Source organism: Odontesthes bonariensis, chromosome 6 (genome assembly GCF_027942865.1).
Source record: "Odontesthes bonariensis isolate fOdoBon6 chromosome 6, fOdoBon6.hap1, whole genome shotgun sequence".
Taxonomy (NCBI): domain Eukaryota; kingdom Metazoa; phylum Chordata; class Actinopteri; order Atheriniformes; family Atherinopsidae; genus Odontesthes; species Odontesthes bonariensis.
This window is the reverse complement of record NC_134511.1, coordinates 36,224,553-36,248,175: the sequence shown is the minus strand read 5'-3', so window position 1 is coordinate 36,248,175 and position 23,623 is coordinate 36,224,553. Positions and strand designations below refer to the sequence as shown.

The 23,623-nt window shown below is 41.8% G+C and overlaps 1 protein-coding gene across 1 annotated transcript in view; it reads right to left on the bottom strand.

The window, feature by feature from the left end:
- hectd4 (HECT domain E3 ubiquitin protein ligase 4) overlaps positions 1–23,450 on the bottom strand; it is a 35,742-nt gene extending 12,292 nt beyond the window's left edge. The window contains exons 1-53 of the mRNA XM_075468605.1: positions 22,772–23,450; positions 18,994–19,547; positions 17,417–17,506; positions 17,185–17,312; positions 16,450–16,558; positions 15,258–15,396; positions 14,745–14,915; positions 14,445–14,637; positions 14,161–14,322; positions 13,744–13,857; positions 13,497–13,637; positions 13,174–13,409; positions 12,924–13,066; positions 12,721–12,791; positions 12,527–12,632; positions 12,296–12,416; positions 12,059–12,187; positions 11,569–11,693; positions 11,174–11,327; positions 10,950–11,053; positions 10,538–10,736; positions 10,303–10,422; positions 10,121–10,225; positions 9,852–10,015; positions 9,434–9,679; positions 8,465–8,657; positions 8,035–8,139; positions 7,833–7,925; positions 7,583–7,751; positions 7,145–7,280; positions 6,917–7,061; positions 6,637–6,803; positions 6,331–6,477; positions 6,051–6,235; positions 5,787–5,940; positions 5,392–5,672; positions 5,029–5,215; positions 4,850–4,931; positions 4,530–4,732; positions 4,208–4,343; positions 3,867–4,049; positions 3,549–3,713; positions 3,279–3,448; positions 3,012–3,127; positions 2,822–2,925; positions 2,336–2,497; positions 2,097–2,245; positions 1,854–1,933; positions 1,467–1,630; positions 1,102–1,339; positions 840–976; positions 624–750; positions 83–220 (exon numbers count right to left, since the gene is read on the bottom strand). Coding sequence (XP_075324720.1) covers positions 83–220; positions 624–750; positions 840–976; positions 1,102–1,339; positions 1,467–1,630; positions 1,854–1,933; positions 2,097–2,245; positions 2,336–2,497; positions 2,822–2,925; positions 3,012–3,127; positions 3,279–3,448; positions 3,549–3,713; positions 3,867–4,049; positions 4,208–4,343; positions 4,530–4,732; positions 4,850–4,931; positions 5,029–5,215; positions 5,392–5,672; positions 5,787–5,940; positions 6,051–6,235; positions 6,331–6,477; positions 6,637–6,803; positions 6,917–7,061; positions 7,145–7,280; positions 7,583–7,751; positions 7,833–7,925; positions 8,035–8,139; positions 8,465–8,657; positions 9,434–9,679; positions 9,852–10,015; positions 10,121–10,225; positions 10,303–10,422; positions 10,538–10,736; positions 10,950–11,053; positions 11,174–11,327; positions 11,569–11,693; positions 12,059–12,187; positions 12,296–12,416; positions 12,527–12,632; positions 12,721–12,791; positions 12,924–13,066; positions 13,174–13,409; positions 13,497–13,637; positions 13,744–13,857; positions 14,161–14,322; positions 14,445–14,637; positions 14,745–14,915; positions 15,258–15,396; positions 16,450–16,558; positions 17,185–17,312; positions 17,417–17,506; positions 18,994–19,547; positions 22,772–22,918 — 8,287 coding nt within the window. The 5' untranslated portion in view covers positions 22,919–23,450. The remainder of the gene's footprint in view (positions 1–82; positions 221–623; positions 751–839; positions 977–1,101; positions 1,340–1,466; positions 1,631–1,853; positions 1,934–2,096; positions 2,246–2,335; positions 2,498–2,821; positions 2,926–3,011; positions 3,128–3,278; positions 3,449–3,548; positions 3,714–3,866; positions 4,050–4,207; positions 4,344–4,529; positions 4,733–4,849; positions 4,932–5,028; positions 5,216–5,391; positions 5,673–5,786; positions 5,941–6,050; positions 6,236–6,330; positions 6,478–6,636; positions 6,804–6,916; positions 7,062–7,144; positions 7,281–7,582; positions 7,752–7,832; positions 7,926–8,034; positions 8,140–8,464; positions 8,658–9,433; positions 9,680–9,851; positions 10,016–10,120; positions 10,226–10,302; positions 10,423–10,537; positions 10,737–10,949; positions 11,054–11,173; positions 11,328–11,568; positions 11,694–12,058; positions 12,188–12,295; positions 12,417–12,526; positions 12,633–12,720; positions 12,792–12,923; positions 13,067–13,173; positions 13,410–13,496; positions 13,638–13,743; positions 13,858–14,160; positions 14,323–14,444; positions 14,638–14,744; positions 14,916–15,257; positions 15,397–16,449; positions 16,559–17,184; positions 17,313–17,416; positions 17,507–18,993; positions 19,548–22,771) is intronic.
- Positions 23,451–23,623: the final 173 nt, after the last annotated feature.

Here is a 23,623-nt window from a genome sequence, read left to right as displayed (position 1 = left end):
TGCAATCCTTTTAGAAAAAAAAGTATGTTCAGTGTTATATGTTTACAGCATTTCATCCAGTTACAACATTTTCAAACCTTACCTTTGCGAACTTTGTCAGTAGTGAACTTGTTGGCCTCATCCTTAATGTCCTCGATAGTAGGGAGGTAGAGATCACGAGGAATGCCACCATTCTCTTCATATAGGAACTCCACTGTCTGTCTTGCAATGTCAACCATGCCTGTTTTCAGGGAAAACCCACCAGTGTCACAGATAAAAAGAAAAACCCAAACAAGCTTTTGAATGGACATTGACAAGTTTATCTAAATTAGGTTTTCAATTAATTGAATACTTGACCCCAGCACTTATTTTGGTTATTGTCTGATTTGTTGAGAGATAGGCATTTAAGCCATACAATTTTATATTCTCCATATCTATTCATTATTTTTTAATTAAAAAAAACTTTTCTACTAATTATAAGTAATGTCACAGTGGGGGTGCCAGTAACATTAAACTTTGTGAAACTGTTTATTCTTAGTTCAATCGAATGATATTGACATTGTAGACTAAATGTTTTGTTATTGTAATTTGCTGTTATACTACACCTTCTAATTATGTTACAATTATACATTTTCATTCTTTACCCAGCTGCAGAGCTCCCTTGATTTGGTCCAGGCCAGATTTCCTCTCTGCCTCATTCCGGAACCGCCTACGAATTGTAGGGAACACTTTTGTCTCCCAGGCCTTCACCAGAAGAGCATAGTGATCCTCCTAATGTCAAACCCAAATCAATGTTAATAATGAAATACACAGTAAAACCCTTTTTGTACTCGGCTTGGAGCAGGAGAGATTTCACTAACCCTCGGGACATCGTCATCGTCCTCATCGTCACTCTCATCATCCGCGATTGGTGGAGGATGTGGGTCAGGCCCAGAAGTGACAAGGTTCTCGTAACTAAGTTCCACCTTGTAGTTGCATGACAGGTCACTGTTGTACTCTGTGCCAACCACAAAAGTCAAAGAGAAATTTGGAATAAACAAAGGTTACCTACTTGCAGCACGTGCAAATAAGGAAAACCTTGTAGAATTTGGATAAAAATTGAGATGAACATGAAAAATTTACGTTGCTGAGCAACTGCAACAGCAGCAATCCGACAAGGCGGTCCATGGGAGCCAGAGTCTGAAGTAACACTTGCACCTGCATCATTATCGCTGTCTGAAGCCATAGCAAAGGGAAGTGCTTCAAAATTTGCACTTATTTCCTCTGCAAGGTCTACACACAGGTCAGCTGCATTCCTGTGTGCTTGGCCTTCTGCGTATGCAAAAGGCCGGCTTCCAAAGTTAGCACGGATCTTTGAATTCTACAAAGAAATGGAAGAAAACAAAAGAGACATGACACATATTACAAATAACAGATAATACAATTAACCGGCAGCTCAAACTTTGTTCAAACATAATCTAATGTCATTTAGTTGAGCAGAAACCGACCTTCTTTTGAATGTGAACCAGGGGCCACATTCCACCGGATACATCATCCAGAATAGGGCTGAGCCGCTGGCCACAGTAGGTAAAGTAGACCCTGCCTTTAGGGGCCTGACCGGGAGGTGGAGGAGTACCCTCAGAACGCTCCCAGCCAATTCCTGCCACATCACCTGAAGCAAATGGAAGGTAATCATGTATAAATAATGACTAAATGTAAACCACACAGAATACAGCTTGGAAGTAGGATATGCTTGAAGCCAGATAACTGTTTTCAAATACATAGCAGGCATTTCTATATAATCTCTATGATGACTAATTAACAATGAACATATCAGACTGTATTTGAAAAAAAGCATATTTATCTATGTTTGTCTATCATATATAATATCTTACCAGGTAGCAAAGCCACATCCAGCCTGACACTCTTCCACTGCAGTAAACTGGAACCATTATAATGCACCGCTCGACCATTACTGACACACACACACACACACACACACACACACACAGACAGAGAAGAGACAGACGCACAGAAAGAACGACAGACAGAAAGATAATGGCAGTTAGCAATGAAGTCAGAGATTAAGCATAGGAGCACTTTGGAGTTTCCTATATTCAGTATATAGTGGTACATACTTATGGAACAAACATGTGCCAACAGGGTTGGTCCATGCCCCATCTCTCTTCTCTGCCTCAGTTGCAAAACCAAAGGACACAATTGGGCCACTGTCCTCCTCAGAGTCTCCATAGGAGACAACTTCTATCTCCCAGTAAAAGGATGGTGCCTGTGGGGTCAAAGAAGAGCTGAAAACTTGCTCAATAAATTGAGATGGCCAGCATAAATGCAGAGGTTGATTCCACTTCAACATGCCCACCTGAACTGGTACAGGAGAGGTGGCATAAATGAAAGTCCCACGGGGCAGCCCTCCTCCAGCACTTGGATCAGCCAGGAAGGTGACAGAGGTGAGACGGGATGAGAACATGCAGGCACGGACAGGAGGGAACACTCTAGATGGACACCAGGTGATTTCTTTGGGCTGGGATGACAAGCACATCAAGGGAATAAGAAAAGAAACAGAATAAAAAAAAAAGGTAATTACTGAATGAACTACGGCTTGTAGAAATAGAGTACAACGTAAATGTCTTTAGCCATTAGTCAATCAAAAGATTTTCAATACTGATCTCAATCCTTTTGTGAGACTTAACTTAGGTCTTGTTTTGATAATGGTCAATGTTAATTAACACTTTTCAGGCACTGCATTCAAACTGACGAATTGTTTTCCTACCATTTGGCAGGTTCATGCAAAAATGTAAGAGATGAAACCAAAACTGAATCCAGAAGTAAGTAAGTAAACTCCCACCTGCCGCCTGTCTGTTTGCAGTGGTGGAGGTGGTGGCCGAGCACAATCCCGGTACAACATCCTTACTCTTTCACATTGAGCCTCAACCATGCTGACACGCTCTCCTGCAGAAGATTTTTTTAAAAACTGTTAGACGCACGCGGTACAGTGCGGAGAAGTTTTGGTTGCTGATATGATCTAACATGCTCACCAGGGCTGCACTCCTGGGCAACCAGGTTGAGAACCTCAACGGCAGCTGGACACTGCTGAATAAACTCCTCACAAAACGAGCTATCCTCCAATAGCTGTGCCATCACCAGGCAAGCCCTGAAAAATAAAAAAAAATAAAAATTGTGGACTTGTAAACTTAAATCACATAATCAGAGTCTCCACAGAAGGATCAACTGCACGTATTATATAAATTTAAAAGATATTCCCCCCCCCAAAAAAAAGGTTTTCCACAGTGGGGTTTACAAACCTAGTTCTGATTTCAGCGAGCAACCGCACCGCCGCCATGACCGGGCTGGAGCCGTCTCCAGTAGCTGGTAGAGAAGTGTGAATGGAGAGACTGCCCTCCTGTGGCAGGAGCATAGACTGCACTGCCTGTACCACCTTCTCTGTGATAGAGAGCTTATACAGAGGTAGGGCCTGTTAGGGATGGGAGGCAAGAGTGGAACAGAGTGAGCATGAGGTTTCTGTTTTCCCAAAAAATAAGGAATCTGTAGCTGAATGTAACTGAAATTCTTACCTCAGATCTTGGAGTGCAGAGGCGTGATATTGGTACTGCGAGGATGTCTGAGGCTTTGCAAGTTCTCCTGTACTCACAGGAAGGAAACTTGACAGTAGCAATGCCCTCTTGTTCATTTATGGACATAACTATGCCCACACTCCCCAGCACTCCTCTACCTATTACCTGTAAAGCAGATGTATCACAGTAAATAAGCCAGTCAACGCTATTGATGGAAAAGATTACTCCACAATGAAGTATTCTATCAATAATGGAAACTGTAGCACAGCACATGTTAATACACAAGCAGGGTATGTTTTTTTGTCTAGTTGCACTAACCTGAACTTCAGAACCAATCTTTATAGTTTCTTTGAAGCCCCCAAGTGCACATAGTGCAGCAACAGCCTGTCTGCCAATAGCCTGCAGTTTAGCCAGTTTTCTGCCACTGCTGCTCCCATTCTCCAAGATGCTCTCAGCATACTTCCCAAGCTGAGGGATAAACATCAGTGCATGGGAGAGCACCTAACACCAAGGGGAAAGAAAGCATTAGGCTAATGGCAAAGCTCATAAATGGTCACACAGATGCCAGCTTTTAGAAACATCTGCAGAAAGTTACTGTGTCAGCCACTGACACAAAGCATGATAACTGCTATGAAGTAAGGACCATGTTAATACTTTACTTTTTCCACAGTGCTCGTCCAGATCTGTGCAGTGTTGGACTCTGGAGCAGTGAGCAGACTATGCAGCAAGGCAATAACCTCAGCTGCCATACTGTTGGCAACATGGCCACTGATGAATGGTCGGACAGGGTCTGACCTATCCAAGGCAGATTTAAAAATAGAGTTAGAATGTTACAACCACAGTCAAGATGGCTGCCTATCATATACATTTACCAAATATGGCATTTTCTGTTTGTTGCATAAATGAGGACTGAGAGAGGAGTACTTTAAATACTGAAATGTTAATCTGCGTATCAAATCACTAAAATCAAGGAAGCAGCACCTGGCCAACTCAGCATTCCTGTCCCTGCAAACAGCCGTCTGAGCAGTTTTCTTCTTATCACCAGTGGTAATGCCACCTGCAGTCTCTTGGGCCAAAATCTCGACAGGTGGACCAACACTCACTATCAGACCAGACTGGGCCCATTTGTTGGCCTTCCTCAGGGCAGCAGATGCCTCTTCTGTGATCACCTCACAGTTTCCATTCTGGGGAAGGTTTAAAATAGGACAGAGTGAATGGCAGCTGCATGAACAATACTTTTCATACTGAGAATAAACTCTACTGAGTTCTTGTGTATTTGTCATTCATATTAAAACTCTTACTTTTGTCATGTCCCGGTCCATCTTTACCACCTTTTCCATATTTGCTCCTGTTCCAAGTCGAAAGGGACGTCCCTCAGAGCTGCTACATTGTGCAGAGAGTGGAAGAACACGCCAGTCAGTGAAATACAAATTATCTTGCAAAAACATAATTAAAACTAAAATATTTGGGGAAATCGTACCTCAGAAGTGGTTGCAGGACTTCATGAGATGACTGATCCTCTCTCTTGTGGATAAAAATTGACAGCTTGCCATCAACTGCCTCTGCCTCCTCCCCAGCATCATCAGACTTGAGAGCTCCTTTGGAACTGGCATGAGACAGACTTGTGTCTGGCTCAGAGGCGCTGGGGGAGAGAAGGGTCTGACAGCCTGAGGCCAGACAGTCAGAAAAAATCTTATTAACATTAAAAAAAAAATAAAAAATCAACAGGAGAACTTAACCTTATGACTATCCAGCTTAGCATGTTTTTTTGCATTTACACTTTTTATAAACAAGCCTACACATAGATATATTTATATTTTATTACTTGGCAGGAAAGACAAACCTGGTACAACATAGTCTGCTAGCTTTGCTAACAGCAAAGCAGCAATTCTTGAGGCTGGGTCACTGGCATCCTGTTGCTCGGCATCAAGGGTGTTTATAGAGTAGCTCCACGAGGGCAAAGCCACATTACCACAGTCCTCCACACTCATGAGAGGCAGCGCAGCTCGACATAGTTGCAGAATGATAAGTACTAGCTTTGGAGATGGCCTCTGGTCAAGCAGCAGAGACAAGAGCTTAGAAACACAGGCAGGCTGGCTCAGGATAGCTTTCCCTATGTGGCTCCTGGGATGCAGAACAAAGGGACACATAAATATATAGCAAAAAGAAACATGTATGTACACGGACTTGGCAAGAATACAAACATGACTTGATTATATAAAAGATTACAAACTTTACCTGGAAAGATCATTTAGCAGACTGAGCACATCCTGTAAAGCATCATTGCCAGCTGCCTGATTCCCACAGCACTCTGTTGCTCTGGCCAGGTGATTGGTCAGCAGACTGGATACCTGTCTTGCCAGACCAGAATGAACTGCATCTGTAGAGCCACCTTCAAAGACAAATATCAGGGAAGATTTATTTGTTGTGATTTGGCATTATGTAAAAAAAACAGGAACAATTCACACATATTCAGAGTGAGGAGCTACAGATTTTTCATACCTTCCACCTTCTCCCACTCAATGCACCGGTTGGCCAGCACCTGAAAGGCCGCCCAAGCCATGGTGGCTACCCTCTGCTTCTTGGTCTGCTTCTCATTAGAGCTGCATTCTCTTTGGCCGCTTAAACTACACAAGCTATCCAAAAGCTGAACGAGACCACTCCGAACAAGGCACTGCTCCTCACTCCTATGATAACACAGGAAACAAATGAGAATAAGCAACCAGGGTTCTAATACTACAGGAACATCACGGGATAGATAACTCAATATGGATTCACTTGCCTGGTGTAGGGGATAGTGCAAAGCAAGCCAATACTGTTGGCACAGGCAATGGGGTAGCGAGCACATAGTGACACTACAGACGTCATGGTCTCTCCAAAGGCCTCCTGCACTTGTTCTACCATTCCACCACAGGTTAGCTCGTCAATCCTGCACAGATAGCAGGAAAGTACAGGTATGTACTGGGCCCACTTTATGTAACGTTTGCTGTATTCAAATATGATGACTACAATCCAAAAAGTTAATGAGTAATTAAAACCTACGCATTTATGGTTTGGGCTATCTATTCGGGTTATACTCTTCTCTTACCTTGGACCACCTTGTAGCACCATAGTGACAGGCCCCACTAGATGCGTGACCCCACCCACTCTAACAGCAGCAGTGAGCAACTCCCTCATGTGAACAAGTGCCTGCTTCCGTGTGCTGCCTCGTCTCCAACGTGTCTGTGCAGCCGACAAGAAACTGCTGCTCGACACCTACAGGCATAACAGGTTATGATATCTCAGTATCAGCTCATTCTCATGCAGCTGTGCAAACAAATAATTCTATAAAAAAAGCCAGGGAGTCATGTCTACGGTAGACGACTAACAGCCTGATCAGGTGTAGTCCCGATGAAGGCGAAGAGTTGTCCCAGCAACACGCTGTATGTTGGCTTGTCTCGGGTGTCCTCTATGGCCAGAGACTGCAGCAGGGTAAATGAACTGCTGCGGTGACTGGTTGGGTGCTGTCGCCTTCTAGAATTAAACAAGAAAGCAAGTAAATCTCCAGTCATTCCTGTGATTCATCAAAATTCAATCTATCAAACAGAAATAAATACCTCTGTGGAGCATGTGTAAACTCCAAGTCCTGGTTAGCAATCATCTCCAAATCAGAAGGTGCAGACATGCTGCGTAAGAAGACGGGCTGCTTGACCATGGGGATCACTGTCTTGGCATCTGACACGGACTTAGAGGCTGACACAAAAAATTGGGACAGTGGGAGAAAATTAATATAAACACTGAGTACCTTTCTCCTAATCATTCAGGAATTAATAACTGGCAAATGAAAATTGGTTACAGAACATACTTCAGAAAACCTTTTTAAGTCAGACTTTTGAGTGAGTTACAATAACTATATAGGTTTAATGAGGACATTCGTTCAAAGTGGTGTAGAGGTATGACAAAACACTCCTGAATGTCTGAAGGTAGAAGTCTGTTAGAAGTCCTGTCATGCTGACCAGAAAGTTTTCCAAATAAGAAAAAAGATGCATGTGTACCTGGACCTGATGTTCCAGCAGGTGTGTCTGCTAGGCTTCTGCAATGTGGAGCGATGGTAACATGGAGCAGCAGCTCAGAGCGGTTCATCAGACTTTTCACCAGTGTTTTTGTTTTGGCAAGTGGGATGCTGCTTCTAGTGTGTGACGTGTTCACCTCGTGAAAGAACTTCTCCCTGATAGTGCAGATACATTACATTAGAGCACAGACTAACCCGAGATGTTTTTAACAAAACGATGACTTTTAGATGACTTGCCTCAGTGCCAGGACAACGTTTTCCAAGTCACTAAAATCAAATGGGACCTCCTTCAGGGAGCAGAGTAACTCCAGCTCCTTCATTTTGTTCTGGTACAAAAGAGGAGAGTACTTATATGAAACATAAATAAAAAAATTATATCACAAATGATCTAATCTCATAAGTAAAGATGTAAATACTGAATATTGGGCAGTGTACCTCAAAGAAGTGGTAATCGTGAAAGAAGGGAGTGTTGTTCTCCAGTTTTCCTTGCTGGGCCTCCTCTACCTCATTCTGCCACTTCTGCTCCAATTCTGCCACACTCTGAAAGCAACACGGGAGATAATTAGACACAGAGTTAGTCTTCCACTGGCCATGTTCATGTTGGTAGCCTCATTTCCTTTTTTTCCAAGGCAAAAAGAAAAAAAAGACAATAATAACTTAATTAATTAATAGATTAATATAAAAATGGCTATCTGGTCAATCATAAGCTTTAGGTACTGTAATAACATTACATTAATAACTTTCTTTAATAACATTATTAAAACTGAAAGTGTCCAAGATGCATTGTGTTTCTGCAATTGGTGGGAAGCAATTCCAATTGAAAGCATACTGCTTTTTAAAACCTAGCAGCATATCAGAGGCTTACTTGCAACTGACGCTCCATTGCATTGATCTTCTTGAATGTCTCAGCCATAATCTTACAAACCAGATCATACTCCTCTGTGTGATCTTCACGGTACTGGTAGTTGACAAGAGACTGAAGGGAATCCACCAGACTCAGATGTTTTATGACGCAGGACACTATAACCTCTTCCATAACATCTGGCCGGATCACCTCCCTTACATAGAACAAGGTGGAGTATAAAGGTTATAGAATTGTTTTGAATGGAAAGCTTTAATATCAATAGCAACAAGATCAACCAATTATGGGGTAGTATATCATTGGGAAAGTGATAGTGATAGAAGAAAGGCTTTTGCTTGTGACAGCATGACAAGATGTAAACAATAACGTTGTCCTCTTTGACTGAGTTGTAACATTAGCTATAAACTAGTCCCAACAAGATGGAAATGTCAGGCTATAAGCAAAGTCAACTGTACAAGACTACACAGAAGAAAAACTGAACTGTCCTTAAATACTTCTTTACAACCAATATCTCAAAACTCTGCAACTCATACCAAAACCATCTAGATGGATAAATGTCCCTTCAGGCCTGAGGAAAAATCTGTTCATTTGATTTGGGTTGACGTTTCCCTTTGAGACAAAGCACCAATACAAACCTAACAAAGTGCTAATACAGCACAAGAACTGAAAATGTACAATATCAACAAAGCTTCAAGCTATAGAAAAGCTTACTACTCTAGTACTATTTTGAAAGCATACAATGTCCGCCTTGTAAAAATCATTAGGACTTGAAGTGTTTGTAATTTAAAGTTATATTTCCTCTTAGAGAGTAGTGCTTTAGTGTGCTTTAGCTCCTTAAGCAGTCTGTAAAAATCAGAATGCCAGAAATCCCATAAATTTCTCTCCCCAGGGTAAACGACCATGTTCATGTATAAAATGGATATATACTGTATATGCATACTTTCTATAAATGTGACAGAATGAATCTCTTACTTGATACTGGGACGAAACTGTGGTCGAGCCCTCCCAGACACTTCTCTCAGCCTACTCATGATCCCTGGTGGAAGACGGATACGAGGCAAGTCAAAGTAGGTCCCAGGCATAAGGCCTGGCGGGGGAATGAGCACATCAACAGGGTAGGTGAACTCCCGATCCTCTTCTATTGTGAGTGGCAGGGGTGAAGGGCTTGGAGTGAGAGCAGGAGATATGGCACCATTTGCTTCCACCTGCCACTGACACCTAGAGAAGAAGAAGGAAAACCTGTCACCAACTGGTCATCTTAGTAGCCAGCAGCTTTGCTGAGCTCAGCTACCCACCATTAAAAGAATATGACATTTTTACAGTATATTTATCACTTGAATTGTTCATATGGCTGGGGGACATTTATGGCATTTCTATTTAGCTGCGTCACCTTTGCAGCAGCTTTGAGCAGAGCAAGTCGTGGCACGCGTCCTCCTCTCTAGTCACCTCTGGCCCGTTGTACAGAATGCGGAGCATTGAGCAAGCCAGCACTGACAGACCCAGTGCGAGATCTGCAAGAAAGGGGAGGCCTCCAGAGACATCCTCAGAGGACTCCTGACATCCAAAAACAGGCACGTATTAGAAAATTAGCATTCATACCGCCAGTAAGCAAACTCTGAAAGCAGATGTTAGCGACGTGCTGGTGCATCCACTTTTTACCTGAGCTCTGACAGTGCAGGAGAACCCCCACATGGCTTTATCAGGAGTGTTGTGCTCACGTCCACTTCGCATCTCAAAAGAAAAAGTAACAGTGTCCCCTTCAACCTGTAAAAAAAAATTAAAATGTACTTATGGGACTTTAAGCGAGGAAATGTACACTTTTGCTCAACATTTTCCATTACCTTAACAAGATCTTTGGGCCATCCTGTCCCCAACACACTGCGACTGCCATACCCCAGTGTGTTGCCTCCATACTCTGCTACTTTACGACTATTGGTGTTGGGCCCAGCATAGATAACCAACTAAAATAACACACAATAAAAAAAATATATATATAAACCAAACCAGAAGTACCTATGTTTGGGAAATAGCACAAATATTGTAGAAGAAACACAAAGAAGGGGGCCCTGTGGTTACCTTGTCATAGTCATACTGAGAGGAACAGCGAGAATCAAAGCGGAGGTATAAGCAGCGGGCTCCTGGGATGTGTACCGTTTCCTTGAATTTGTAGTTATCCCTCACAGGATGCACCGTCTCTACTGTTTTCCCAGCAGCCCACGGAGCAGGAATCTTAAGTCCAGTCAGGAAACCTGGCTCTTCACGTTCATCGAGGATTCTTATTTCAAGGATACAAATGAATAACTAGATTTTAAACAGTGAGCTTGTGACAGACCCTTACAGTAAAGCTGCCATATAATGTTCCAGAGTCACGTAAAAATAATAATTCCTCATCAAATTGGTAAACTACGCAGCAAAAAGATTAAAAATATATATATATACATTGTGAATCTATTTGTAACATTCCAGTGGTAGTCTTTGGAAAACTCACTTGTCATCAGCAGCGCATAGCTTCACTCCTTGCCCTAAAGAGCCACTCACAGGTGGAGGCTCTTCAGTGAAAAGCGGAGACTGAGTCTTTAGTAAAAGGGCAGTCTGGAAAACAAAGAGTAGAAATAAATATATCAAAACATCTTTTCTTTCTCTAGTATGTCTGTCTGATTCATTGCAAGAACTGGCTTTTCGATAGGAAAAAAATAAATAAATATATCAGACCTGGCTTGTATAGAGCACCAGCTGGACCAACTGAGGCATGAGGGCATCCGCGAGGGTTAGTGTCTGCAGGTTGGGGTGCATCAGAGAGGTGAGCAACACAGGCAGCAGGTGCCCAAGCATAGTAGCCTTAGTGATCTGTTCCAAACCCTTTAACCTAAAGGAGAGTAGAAAAAGGAAAAGGAAAGTCGTTAACATAATGTGTCATATAGAATCTGCCAAAGGGATTTTAAAACCCACCACCACACATTTCTCGTGCTCGCTGAATAAAAGTTTTTCTTTTTGTCAGTTCAGGTAAGGTTTTCCGACAATGCAGTCGACACAGAAGATTGGCTCTGATCATCTAACACTGTAAACTAAGTTAAGTACTTAAAGAAAAGAATAAATGAAAAGTTCACCTGGTCTCTCTGTCAAGTATGTCGCTGTTAATCAGAGCTGTGGTGACCTGTTGCAGGGTCTCCAGTACTTCATCACATCCCACCAGGATTTTTGTTGCTAGGGACAGGATGCTGCTCTGCAGTTCCTGAAGACAAGAGAATAGGCCCACACTTACGCAACACTGCCTCCATGATTTTCCAAGTGCAACACGGAAAGTGTAGGAACATCATTTTATTTTTACGTCAACAGATTAGAAGTTTTAGCTGTTGTTTAACACATTAGATGCTCTGTTTTCATCCAGTAACCATGATCAGCAGCATTAATGAACGCTTAATTAGACACAGCAGTGCTAACTGGTAACATTAAATCTGTGATATGCAATAAAAGGTAAGCAATACCCTTGCAGAACTTTCACAACCCCTTGATTTGTTTGATGAGTCAGTTGGTCATAAACAGACACACAGACTGCACATGCACACAAAGGTAGGGGTAGTTAAAGGGGGTGTTTACCTGTACCTTCAATGTTTCCCCTTGTAGGGAGCTGTCACTGTCATCATTATCATCTGGACGGATAAGAATGGTGTTACTGAGGAGGTGATTTTGAACAGCCATGAGGTAGCGCAGACTAGGTGAGACCACCTTAAGAGAGGGGAAACCATTCAAAGTTGGTAAGAGGGAAATCTATCAAAGCATTTGATCTTGGTCAGCATATATGACATTTAAGTGCTGCTGAGGTGATATTCGTACTGGCACAGTGGAGAGCAGCTTCTGGAAGTCATCCCTGGCAACAGTCTGACATTTGGTGATGAGGAGGCATGATTCCCGGACAACAGTCTTAAGGACATAGCGCAGTAGCTCATCATTTAATCTGTAAAAAGAGGGATACTTTTTAACTCTTTCAACAGGTGCATATCTAAACGAAGCAAAAGGTTTTTTTAAACTAAGAGGTGATATTTTTGGGACGGGGCTGTCACTTACATGTAGTGGTCATCTTCTTCACTCCCAAATCTATTCTTCTGCAGGTGGTCTGCAAAGTTGGTAAGGATGACGTCCCGAAGCTGAGACAAGCCGCTGTTTCTTTCACCTAAGTATCCCACACAAAACATACCATGAAAATAAAAATAAAAACAGTTACGGAACAAGGGAAGTTTGTTTTAGCCTTTTAGCCTCACCTTCAGTTAGAACCAGTTTTAGTAGTTTGTTGAGTTCAGTCTCCCCCTGATACAAAGTATTCAGGCCTGAGCTACAGAGACAGAGAACAGGTTGAGATCCATGAAAACATAACTAAGATCATTTAGTACAGATAAAAACATTTTATCGTAACTAGTTTTCCATACAAATAGTGTACTGTGCTTATTTGCAATTCATGACATACCTGATGGCCAGGCACACCTCTCTTTGAATCTCTGTCCCTATCTGATCCACCGGAGCCATGAGTAACTGCCACAGGAGTAGACCTGAACGACGCACGCTCTCCCTATTCTGCTCCGACTGAGGATTGAAAAACCTAAACACCACCTGGTTAAGACAGACAAAAAATAAACGATCAAATTAATAAATTGAAAAATTTATGTAAATAATGAGTCAGTTTTGCCCAAATTAACCCAGCTACATCTGAAACTGACCTGGAACACCACCAAGATGCAGCGGATGATGCAAGTGTCTCCGTTCACCATGGCCTTCTCCATAATATCACAGATGCTGCTTAAGAGACGGGCTTCAATGGGATGTTGTTTACCCAGCAGGGCTCCCAGGGGCAAGCTGTTACTGCTGGCTGCCAACAGGTTGAGCTGGTGGATACACATAGCACCTACATGATGAAGTACCTGGTTGATCACCTCGCCAGTGGCCACCGTTTCCTCTGTGAATGACAAGTTTTGCGGAAGGTAAAACATCTGACTTCAGCAAATGAAGAGCAACTTGTGGTGTCCGTGCTGTTTGCGTCTACCTTTGGGTTCTTTGATGACATGGCTAACACCCAGCCTATGGCACACATGATGAAAGGCTTGGTTCCCCGGATTGCACCACTGATCTATGTAATCACTGGAGCAGGTCCAGATCAAGTTGTTCAGTGCATCATAACATGCCCCTTTGAAGTCAAAGATTACACAGATGAATGTCAGTAAAGTGGACTATCCGCTTGAGACGACTGTCTGTGAATTCAAAATGGGTAAATGAGGTCAATTTGAGCTCACCTAGCCCTGCCACCTGGGCTCCTCTGCCAAGAGAACTGCCAGGAGCATCAATGAGGTCTGCGCGGCTGCTGAACTGACCATCAGCCAGGTTAAAGTCCAGGCTGGAGGCTAAAACTGAACCAAAAAAAGCAGTAGGGATTCTCCCATTTCATACAAACATTTTATCAAATTACAAAATTTTGCATTTTAATTTTCTTTCTTTCTTTTACACAATTCAACATAGCTGTAACAATCCCTAACCTTTACTGAAGACATCGTATTTCAATGAGACTTACTTTCTACAGAACATGTACAACCGGCTACAAAATATGCAAAGTGCTCGGTTAACCTTTTTCATTTTTCTAATCTTAAAAAGAAAAAAGAAAATATCATAGCATGACAACAAAGCTGAAGATTAAGCGGTTTATGTGTACCTACTTTTAAGAGAGGATAGGCTGCTGGTGCCTCCGAATAAGGAGCGTGTGGCAGAGCTCCCAGAGACACCAGGAGGTGAAACCAGCATTACAAGATAGGTTCCACACACATACATCGGGGTCTTTCTCAGCGTCTTCAGAGGCAGTCCACAGCTAGTGTTGACAGCTGTGAAAGAATTAAACACCAAAGTGTCACGAGGAAATATGATTAAAGCAATGCCATCAAAACTTACAGCACATTACAACGTGTATATTGTTCTCAGACTATCTAAAGTTTTCTACCATTACCAGACTGTTCCTCTTTGACAGTGTTGGTGATTGCAGAGCCTGTGAGAGCAGCCAATGTGGCAGAATGGGAGGCTCGAAAGCGTGACATTCGACTCAAGAGAAGTTCATTCAAGCATTTGGAAGACTCGCCCTCTTTGCGAGTAAGGATAACCCTTTCCTGCAAGACGTCCGCAACACACAACCCTGTCTGTGTCTGCGCCATGGAGAAGAGAGAGAGAAAAAAAACATGGCTACGATCAAGCAGCGACACAGAAAAACTGTGCACAGTTGAGACCGTACTGGGGGATACATGGTACTCACCGACAGGTGAAAGACATCCATGAAGACAGAGTGTCCCTTCTGTGTCTTCTCGTTGAGACTTGCAGGGGACCAGACCCAGTACAGGTAGGTTCCATCTGAGCAGAGGTGCAGCGTGGTCATGCTGCTGCCCACAGGGAAGTGGTGGGCTGGCATGGGCACAATCTGGCACACCTGAACACATAAAGGCGAACATTATTGTTGGCTTTAAGTACACTTGGTATTTCATACACCCTTTATGCCAAATGGATTTAACGAAACTACCTCTTACACTGAACATAACACACATTTTACAACAGATACAAACCTCCATGCTGCATGTTCAGCTATGCCCTTTGTTTTTATAAAAAATTCATTCATATTACAAGATAAATTCCCTAACATTTCAATGTTGCATTATAACGTAATAAAACATCCAAATGACTAGCTTATAAAAATTCTGTGGGAGCCATTTTGTAGGATTTTGAAAACAATGCCAGAACCAATTTCTAATAAACGACTGAAAGTAGACAGTACCTGGAGGGTGAAGGGGTCAACGACCTGGCACAGTTGATGAGGCTTGGCATCAAAAGAGGAGGGACGGTGAAGGAGGCGGCCGCTGCTGAACACCACCCAACCAGGCTCCAACTCTTCATTTCGACAATACACAAAACCCCTACACAAACACAGAACATTCATTTTACTGCTCTGATCAGAATTATCTGACTTAATAAAGTGGAAATGCAGCAACAAGCCAGCATTATTCCTAATTTCTCATTTTAAAACTCCATAAATATAGTTACTGAGCTTTAAAAGTCCATGTTTTTGTGTTGCAAGACAAAGTCTAGCTACAAAGGGAGGAGTTTGGATGGCTCTGTAGTCTTAAAACTGGTATGGAGAAATGACTCAAACTGCTTTCACTTTCAAAAACAGAGAGTAGCGATCTGCTAAACAATAATTTCGAAATATTCTGCCTTGCTGAAATAAAGTTATATCTACTTTCAGCTGTCCGTTTGCTACACCTTTTGATATTGAGGGAATTCTTATCACAGGTCCTCTATTTAAGTCCTTCTATCTCCTCTCACTTTAAATTGACTTGTCATGGTATTAAATACTTTTAATACTTAAATGCTTTTAATTCTGTGGTGTCTGTAGGATCAAATCCACAGACGTAACCACTGCATTCATCTAAATGAGAGCAGACTATGACAAACTACTGACAGTATGTCCTCAAATAGAAGCGTCAGCAAGCTACTTGTCATGCCGAGTCATACTGTGAACACTCACAATCAGTAGAACACAAGGGAAGTGATCAGCATGGGTTGGTATGGGTTTGGTATGCAGTTATTCGCGGCTGTGAGGCCGCAGAGGAAAAGCGAGGCTTCATCCTCATATGCGTCTAATTCTCCACAGATTATTACTTTTCCAAAACACCTTGTGGAAGAAAGCTGTGTTCTGTTTGCAGTCCGAGTAATTTGCTACCATAGCATGGATTTAAAATGCAGAGCGCACACTGTATTTTTGTCCTTTTGAAGTCAATCAAAACAGTAGAGGATGCAACTGTGTACTGCAGATATAGGTTTGACCCCACTGCTGCCTTTAAATTTATAACTGAAGAAGAGATATTTTTAGTGTTTCACTGCCTCTTTTGTTTTTGTCTCTTGCTTTTCACTGAGTACTGCAAATGAAGACATGCACGTTAAACATACACCTGTTAGTGTCACATTACCTCAGTGTCCCATGTAAACCAGAGCCAAGCTTGCTGAGCCCTCTCCCAGAGGAATTTGTGGTATATAGATACAGCCCATCTGTAGCGAGACAGCGCCCTAGGTCTGTGTCTGCAAGACAAACACACAAAAATAACACATTAAAAACCAAGTGAATAAAAATCAGGATGCTAAAAGATGTAGCACCTCCTACCCTATGACCACTGTTTCAAATGCAAGAATTGTGATATCTTCAGAAATCCGATCAAAGAACTGAGAATAGATGAAGGCGATAAAGCGAGCTTAAACTGTAACTATGCATGGATGTATGCCCTGAATAGCTTCCACCTCTCTACAAGGTCAGCTGATCGATTGCTGGAGACTGAGACATCACAGTTGCCTCTTCTGCTTTGCCTCCTAAGCCAATCACAGTCACAACTCCTTTCTTTAGTTTTACCCAACATTGACAGCTTCACAAAATATCTGCTTATTTCTGGGTAAATGCAGTCAGATTACTCGAAAATGTGACAATGTCCTCAACACCCTTCATTATGGCTGAGATACCAGATGCACTCTAAACGAATGGAATTATAAACAAACTAGAGGCTAATTAACAAACTAGGAATTAGGGAAGCATTATAATGACAATCATGGTAATACTCTCTCTAACCTGCCGTATAACTTTTATGGGTTTTTTTCTTGTTTTTTTTTTTTTTTAAAGAAAATCATACAAATTGATTTGAATTTTTTTTTTTTACCTTTACTCTCTACTCCTCCAGCAGAATTATCAGGTGTGGGCAGCATGTCCTCAAAACCCCAGGACACACTGTGTTTGCCCCCCAAGAGGCAGGATGGGGAGCCAGGGCCTCCTTCGAGGAGCAAAAGTCTTCCACAGGAGAGACACAAAGTGGTTTCTTGTTGAGGTAACATAGTACACTGTCTTGTTAAAGAGCAACAGATATAGTTGATAAACCAAATCGTTTTCCTCACCTGTACAGGACATCTGACACAGGGAGCTGGCCCAGGTCGGTTTGTTTCTGTAACAGGTGGACTGTGTGGATGAGGGTCTTCAGGGAACCCCTAAAAACAGTTTGGGAGATTAATCAGGAAGTATGAGATGTGCGTGAAAGCTCACTTCTGAACCTGCAAGAGGAAGGATAACTCTGCTTGAACAATGGGAGAGATCAAATGTCTATTGATGAGACTTTAAATTAAAAATTCAAATGTTTGTAACCCAAAATACAAGAATCTTTTTCATTAGAATGCAATGCAGATATTGCGTTACCCCACAACTCTCTGAATCTGAAATACTTTGAGAAAATACAGATCAGTCACTGAACTTAATTAGTTGAATACCTTCTTGTGGTTTTGTATTTCACAAGAATATATGTACAAAGGCATTCAAGGTAAACACAAGAACTAACTTTAGTGTTATTCTAGCATTGTCTGCTGCACAAGCAGCTGAGATGTGGAACTGCAGCTTTAAATCCCAAAAGCAAGGATCGATAAAAGCATGGTAAGAATGGCTACCATATGGTAACATATTTTTACAGCCCATCATGTTTATGTTTATGCATTTGGCAGATGCTTTTATCCAAAGTGACTTACAGGTAGGGTAAGGGCGTCTTGCCTAAGGACCCCTACTGGAGGTAGTACCTTTCATGAAGGGGATTTGAACCCAGGTCACTTACATGAAAGGCAATCTTACCACTACACTATCCAGTCCCTACATATCATATCAAATGTGTAGCAATAAAGTGGCATAACGACAGAATTTTGACTTGTGAGTACTATGACAGTGCTACTGGCACAATCTACAAAGATCCTGTCATATAATGGACTAGAATGGACTGTTTCACTGTTTTGAAGCTCCACAAACAAACAGATAAATGTGTCAGCCTCAAGCATGTGACCTTCTTTATGGCTTGCTATGTAAGAAAGCTTATCGACAGCTGATATAGAAGCACATGGCAAAGCAGTTCATTTAGTTACTTAACCATTTTACACAGTGACTTCCTAACCAATGCTGTCAGAGGTCTCGGGAGTAAAGCTGATAGCCCTTTGATTACCTCCCATTGTGGGGCAAAGGCACCACAGCTGGATGGTTCCCCATAACAAAAGAGCTCTCAACCTCAACTGAGGCTAAACAAAGAACTGAGAGTTCTGGTTCTGACAAAGCAAGATCAGCTGTTACCTACAGAAGCCAGTGTTCAGGCACAAATATGAAAATAATCAAGTACCTTCTGCTCTTCTGTATAAAAAGATCAAATTAAATAAGAATACACCTAAGCACAAATATAGAGTCTTGTCTATATCTTCCAAGTAAAGCTACCAAGATATTTATCTAGAAGTATTTTTACTTCAGACTTTCTCAATCAACACATCATTTTTACTGCTTTTACACCTCAATTAATTCTTGTTAGTTACTTAGTAACAACACACCTTCAAGAAAGGGCTTTTATGATTAGTGTAAATAATATTAATTTAACACATCATCTACAAGAGCCATCAGAAATATCCTAAGAAGTGTAAAAATGTCACCGCAAAGACAGAAGGCATGGCCTCACCTGGCACATGCTAGCGCCACAAGTGCAGCAGCAGCATTTTCCCTCTGTCTCTGAGAGTGTAGAATCTGTGACCGACACTGCTCCTGAGGCGGGCCTGACTCCTGGGTGCCATCTTCCAACCAGGAGCACAACAGCCCCTCCAAGCCATTGAGGCAGTCGGCAGGCTCTTTGCTGAGGCTGAGCGGCTGGCAGTCCCGGAGGCAGGCTAGCAGTACCTCTGCAGTTACACCACAGAGTGCCGGGTCACTGCGAGTCTGGGACTGCAAAAGGGGAAAGACCAGCAGCAGACCGACCCGGGAAGTGAAGGGTGCCTGCTCGGGTTGCTGGAGCAGACCCTGTCTTTTGAGCAAGGCCAAGGTCTCCTCATCAGCCCCTCCGGTCCCTTCTCTGTCCTGCTGCTCCTCCAAGGCCAGCTGCCGTTGCGCCCCCCACAGGCCACGCAGGGCATTGAGGCGGTACTCCAGCAGACGAGCGTACGCGTTGCTCTGATTCCCACAGACAGCACGCAGACGCTCAGCAAGCTCTATGGGGTTCTTTGTCTCAAATGTAAGAATCTGAAGGGCACAGATAAAAGTGTGATGAAGACATGAAAGAAGAAAAAAGTTTACATTAACAGTTGTCAACCACATTTTCAGAAAAACATAACAGACCAGCTTGACAACTTATTTTCCTTGCAGTATTTGGTTAATTTCAATTTGATCTTCCAAATCTGACATAGGATTTAATCAAAGAAAATTAGGTCAAATATAGGAGCGAAGCAGAAAGGAGGAGAGTTTCACCTTTTGATATTCTTTCAATTTTGAGTCTTAAAATGCATCTCTGTTCTACTTTTGTTGACTATAATTTCACAAACACTTGGCTATTTTATATGAAGGCGATTATTTGTAATATGCCAACTCTTTTACTTACTAATATGCCTACTTACTCATCAATATATCTTACAGAAATGGGAGAGGCTATGAGGTATTCTAACAGAATAAACTCATTCGTACACGTCTTTGGACTAATGGTCAGAGAAAGCAATGCACATTAGGAATAGCATATCACAAGTGAAACAATGTGCCTGGTGTGCACTTAGGCAGCATTTCAGATATTGATTACACTCTGAAGCCCACAGATCATGGATCAGAGAAAAAAACAAAACATTATACCATTTAGTAGGCACAATTCATATTGATTCAACTTCATAAATGCTACTTATGTTACAGTAACACCCCTTAACTGTATGCTGGGCATTCTCCACCTTGCTCTGAAAAAGATTGCTGCCAGCGGACAAAAATAGTTAGCATCACGACACCTACGAAAACAGCACTGACTTACCCAGTCAGTCTTAAACCTGGACAAGGATATCCAGAAATATGAAGAACCTGAAAATGACTAAGAGTAAAAGGACAAACAGAGGGATTTTTATCAGTGTTTTTTTTTGTTTGGTTTGGAGGATGTCAGGTTTGGGTGGTGAGGTAGGACACGGATGCGGACTTTAACTTTACCGTGGAGACGTAGCGTGGCATGAGGGGACATTGACGGGGTAGGATCTGGCAAAGAAACAGGGGAGCCTGGAAACTAAATAGGGACTGAGTGATAGGTGAGTGAGTGCACCTGAGGGGAAAAACAGGTGAAGTGAATGAACTAATGATTAGAACATGGGGACTGAGGGAAAAACAATGACAACACTAAAACATGGCAAAACTTAACTAAACATGCACCCAAAAACCAAGACATGACCAACAAATGACAAAAACACCAAACTAAAAACATGGGGAGAAATCCCATGGGCGTGACAGAGGAGGAGTAAGATAAGAGCCATGTAGCATTCAAAAGATCTCCAAACCATATAAAATGTTTACTATCTAAGCTTTCCCTTAAAAAAGAAAAAGATAATGTCCTACTTTTCTTACAAAAAGATGAAATGCTATTTCTGTTTCGTATGTGATCAGTTACAGTATAACTGTTTCAAAAAGGCTTGAATTTATGCATCAGCCAAATGAATTTCACCCTAAGACATGCTCTTATTATTCATTTTAACAATAAACTAGCCCAACTCTTACGCAGTCATACTCTGCATTCAGTACATGTACCTCAAATTCATGTAACGTATGCTGTATAAATGCTGAATAACAAAATGCAACATAATCTCCATAGTTTTAGCATCATGGTGTTTTCATCTAGCATGTGGACCTTGTTGTAGACCACTGTGATTGGCATAGTAACATTATCTGTAAAAAAATACTGCTGGCTATGATCAGACCATAAAAGCACTGAACAGTCAATTCATGTATGCTGCTTAACAAATTAGCAGAGCAGCTTGTATGTTTCCCCACTTGGAAAGCTGATGGCTGAACACCTAAACAGAATTCTTCAGCTATTGCTATTTAACGCAAGTAAGAACATAGCAAAGAACACAACCAATTGCCACTTCTTATACTACTGTGGCACTAAATGTGAACAAAGTAATAAGTTTAAATCAAGGGAGACGTGTGACAAACTAGTCATTTGAAGCTTCAGATAGACACTTGTACAGCACAGTTCAGAAAAAACATCTAAAACGAGATGGGCTGTTTGCTTATGTGTACAAAAATCTGACACAGTCCATGTACATGAAACATAAACCTATTTAGCATCAATTTATTGTCAAACAAATATTGACTTTTGTTATAAGATCGTGTTCAGTCTCATACCTAGTTAAATTAGGACCTCACTGATTGGGTATTAAGGATTGTACACAGAACCTCTAGTTTGTTTCAAAAGGCTTCATGTTCACCACATCCACACATAGGATTGAGCTCGTTCAAAACATAGGATGCATACATAGGCCCTGCATTAGCGCATGAACATGTGACAGGAGTATGTTCTCTACAAAATGATAGCCACTGGCAGTAACTCCTAAACAAGGCACTGTACCGAAATATCGAGGTTGTAAATGTACATTGTTCGCTCGAAGTTTCTTTCAGCATATTGTAAAATGAACCCAATCTAAAATAAAGGACACTTCCGGTTTCATCTCCGTGCTTTCAGAATTAAAGTCGGTTTGTGGACGACACATTTTCCCTAACGATTTGAATAAGCACTCCGAAATCCCAAACATGAATTTGTTAAAACGACTTTAGTTCAGAGGGTATCTCATATCTGTAAGATCGGAAAACAGTCGACCCTGAAGTTATGCAATGTATGCAAATCATGCACTCAGCATTCACAGCCAGAAATAAAAGTGTTTCTAGATGTTTAGGGGGAAAAAAAATTGAAGGTATGACAACTATTTATCTTTTTTTTTCACTGATTAAGTACAGTGCATGGTAAAGTAAATCAAACAAGATACTAAAATACAACAAGAACTATGTCACATGAACATTTCTGAAAAAAGTACATTTTGAAAGAATTGTGGTCACACTTTTTTGTTGTTGTTCAAATAACATATTTACTGCATGTGATTCTACATGATATAAAGCTGGGAAACTTGGTGCTCAATGCTCCAATCATATGGCCCACTTGAATATTATATTAACAGCAAAACAAGTCGGTATTTAAGACGCCTTATTTTGAAGTACGCAACAGGAACACGCTTGGTAACAGTGGACTATTTGACGGTGAGTAAATACCAGGCAGACCTGGAAACTTGCAAACATTTGAGCTGCTGTTATCGTTGAGATTATTACATTTTTTTTTTTTTTTTGCAGGGTACAGTGAAAATATATTTTCACATAACAAATAAATAAAACCATGCCCTGATCGTGGTGCTGTATACAACTATTTGCATGTGTGAGAGATGGCTTTCACCCACCTCTTGCTCGGTGTCCCTCTGTTCTGACACTCCAATTTCACTGGGCAGCTCGGCCAAGTCTGTGACCCGAATGAGTCCGTCGTGGAGAAATATAGTCTCCTCCTTTACTGAAAGCCACTGGGACGAATCCACAGCCCCGGAGCCCATCGCTCTCTCCTCCAACAGCGATTCCAAAAGGGTCGAACATTAAAAATTCAGAGACAGAATGACAGAAACGCCCTAGTCAACTAGATAGCGTTCTACAATAACATAACTGCTGTTAATGTCGCGGTCCTATCTCACGATGGGGTCTGACTTAGCAGACTGTAGAGCTAGTTTGCAAGCTAACAAACGACAGCCAGACAGTAAACGAGCAGTAGGGGCAGGTCCTCCTCATAATACATTACTGTCATGCTATCAGTGGCTGCTAGCTGGCTGGCTTGGTTAGCTTAAGCGGAGCTAACTTACCGTACGGTATCGTTTTAACGTTACCGAGCAGAGTGGGCGTGACAGCGGTACTAAACCCGTTATTACGTCGCACCGTTTAAAAGACAGTGCTCTTAGGACGAAGTCTGAATTTCTAGAGATCCCACTTCATGGTTGAAATTTAAATGAAGATAGCTCCGATAGCGTCCCAGCCGCTGTGTCAGTGCCTGGAAAAGATAACGGGAGTCACCAGGCTATCAGTGCGACGCCATGTTTCCAAGGCCAACTAACTGTTCCCAGCATGCACCGCGCGCCACAAGAGAAGCTGTCAAAAATTCATGAGTTTATTTTGGTATCTAACACAACAACTTATTTTTGTAATTATAAGAAAACGTCACAGTTAGCATGTAATTTAGATTCCATATTTTTAGAGTTTTCATAAAACCA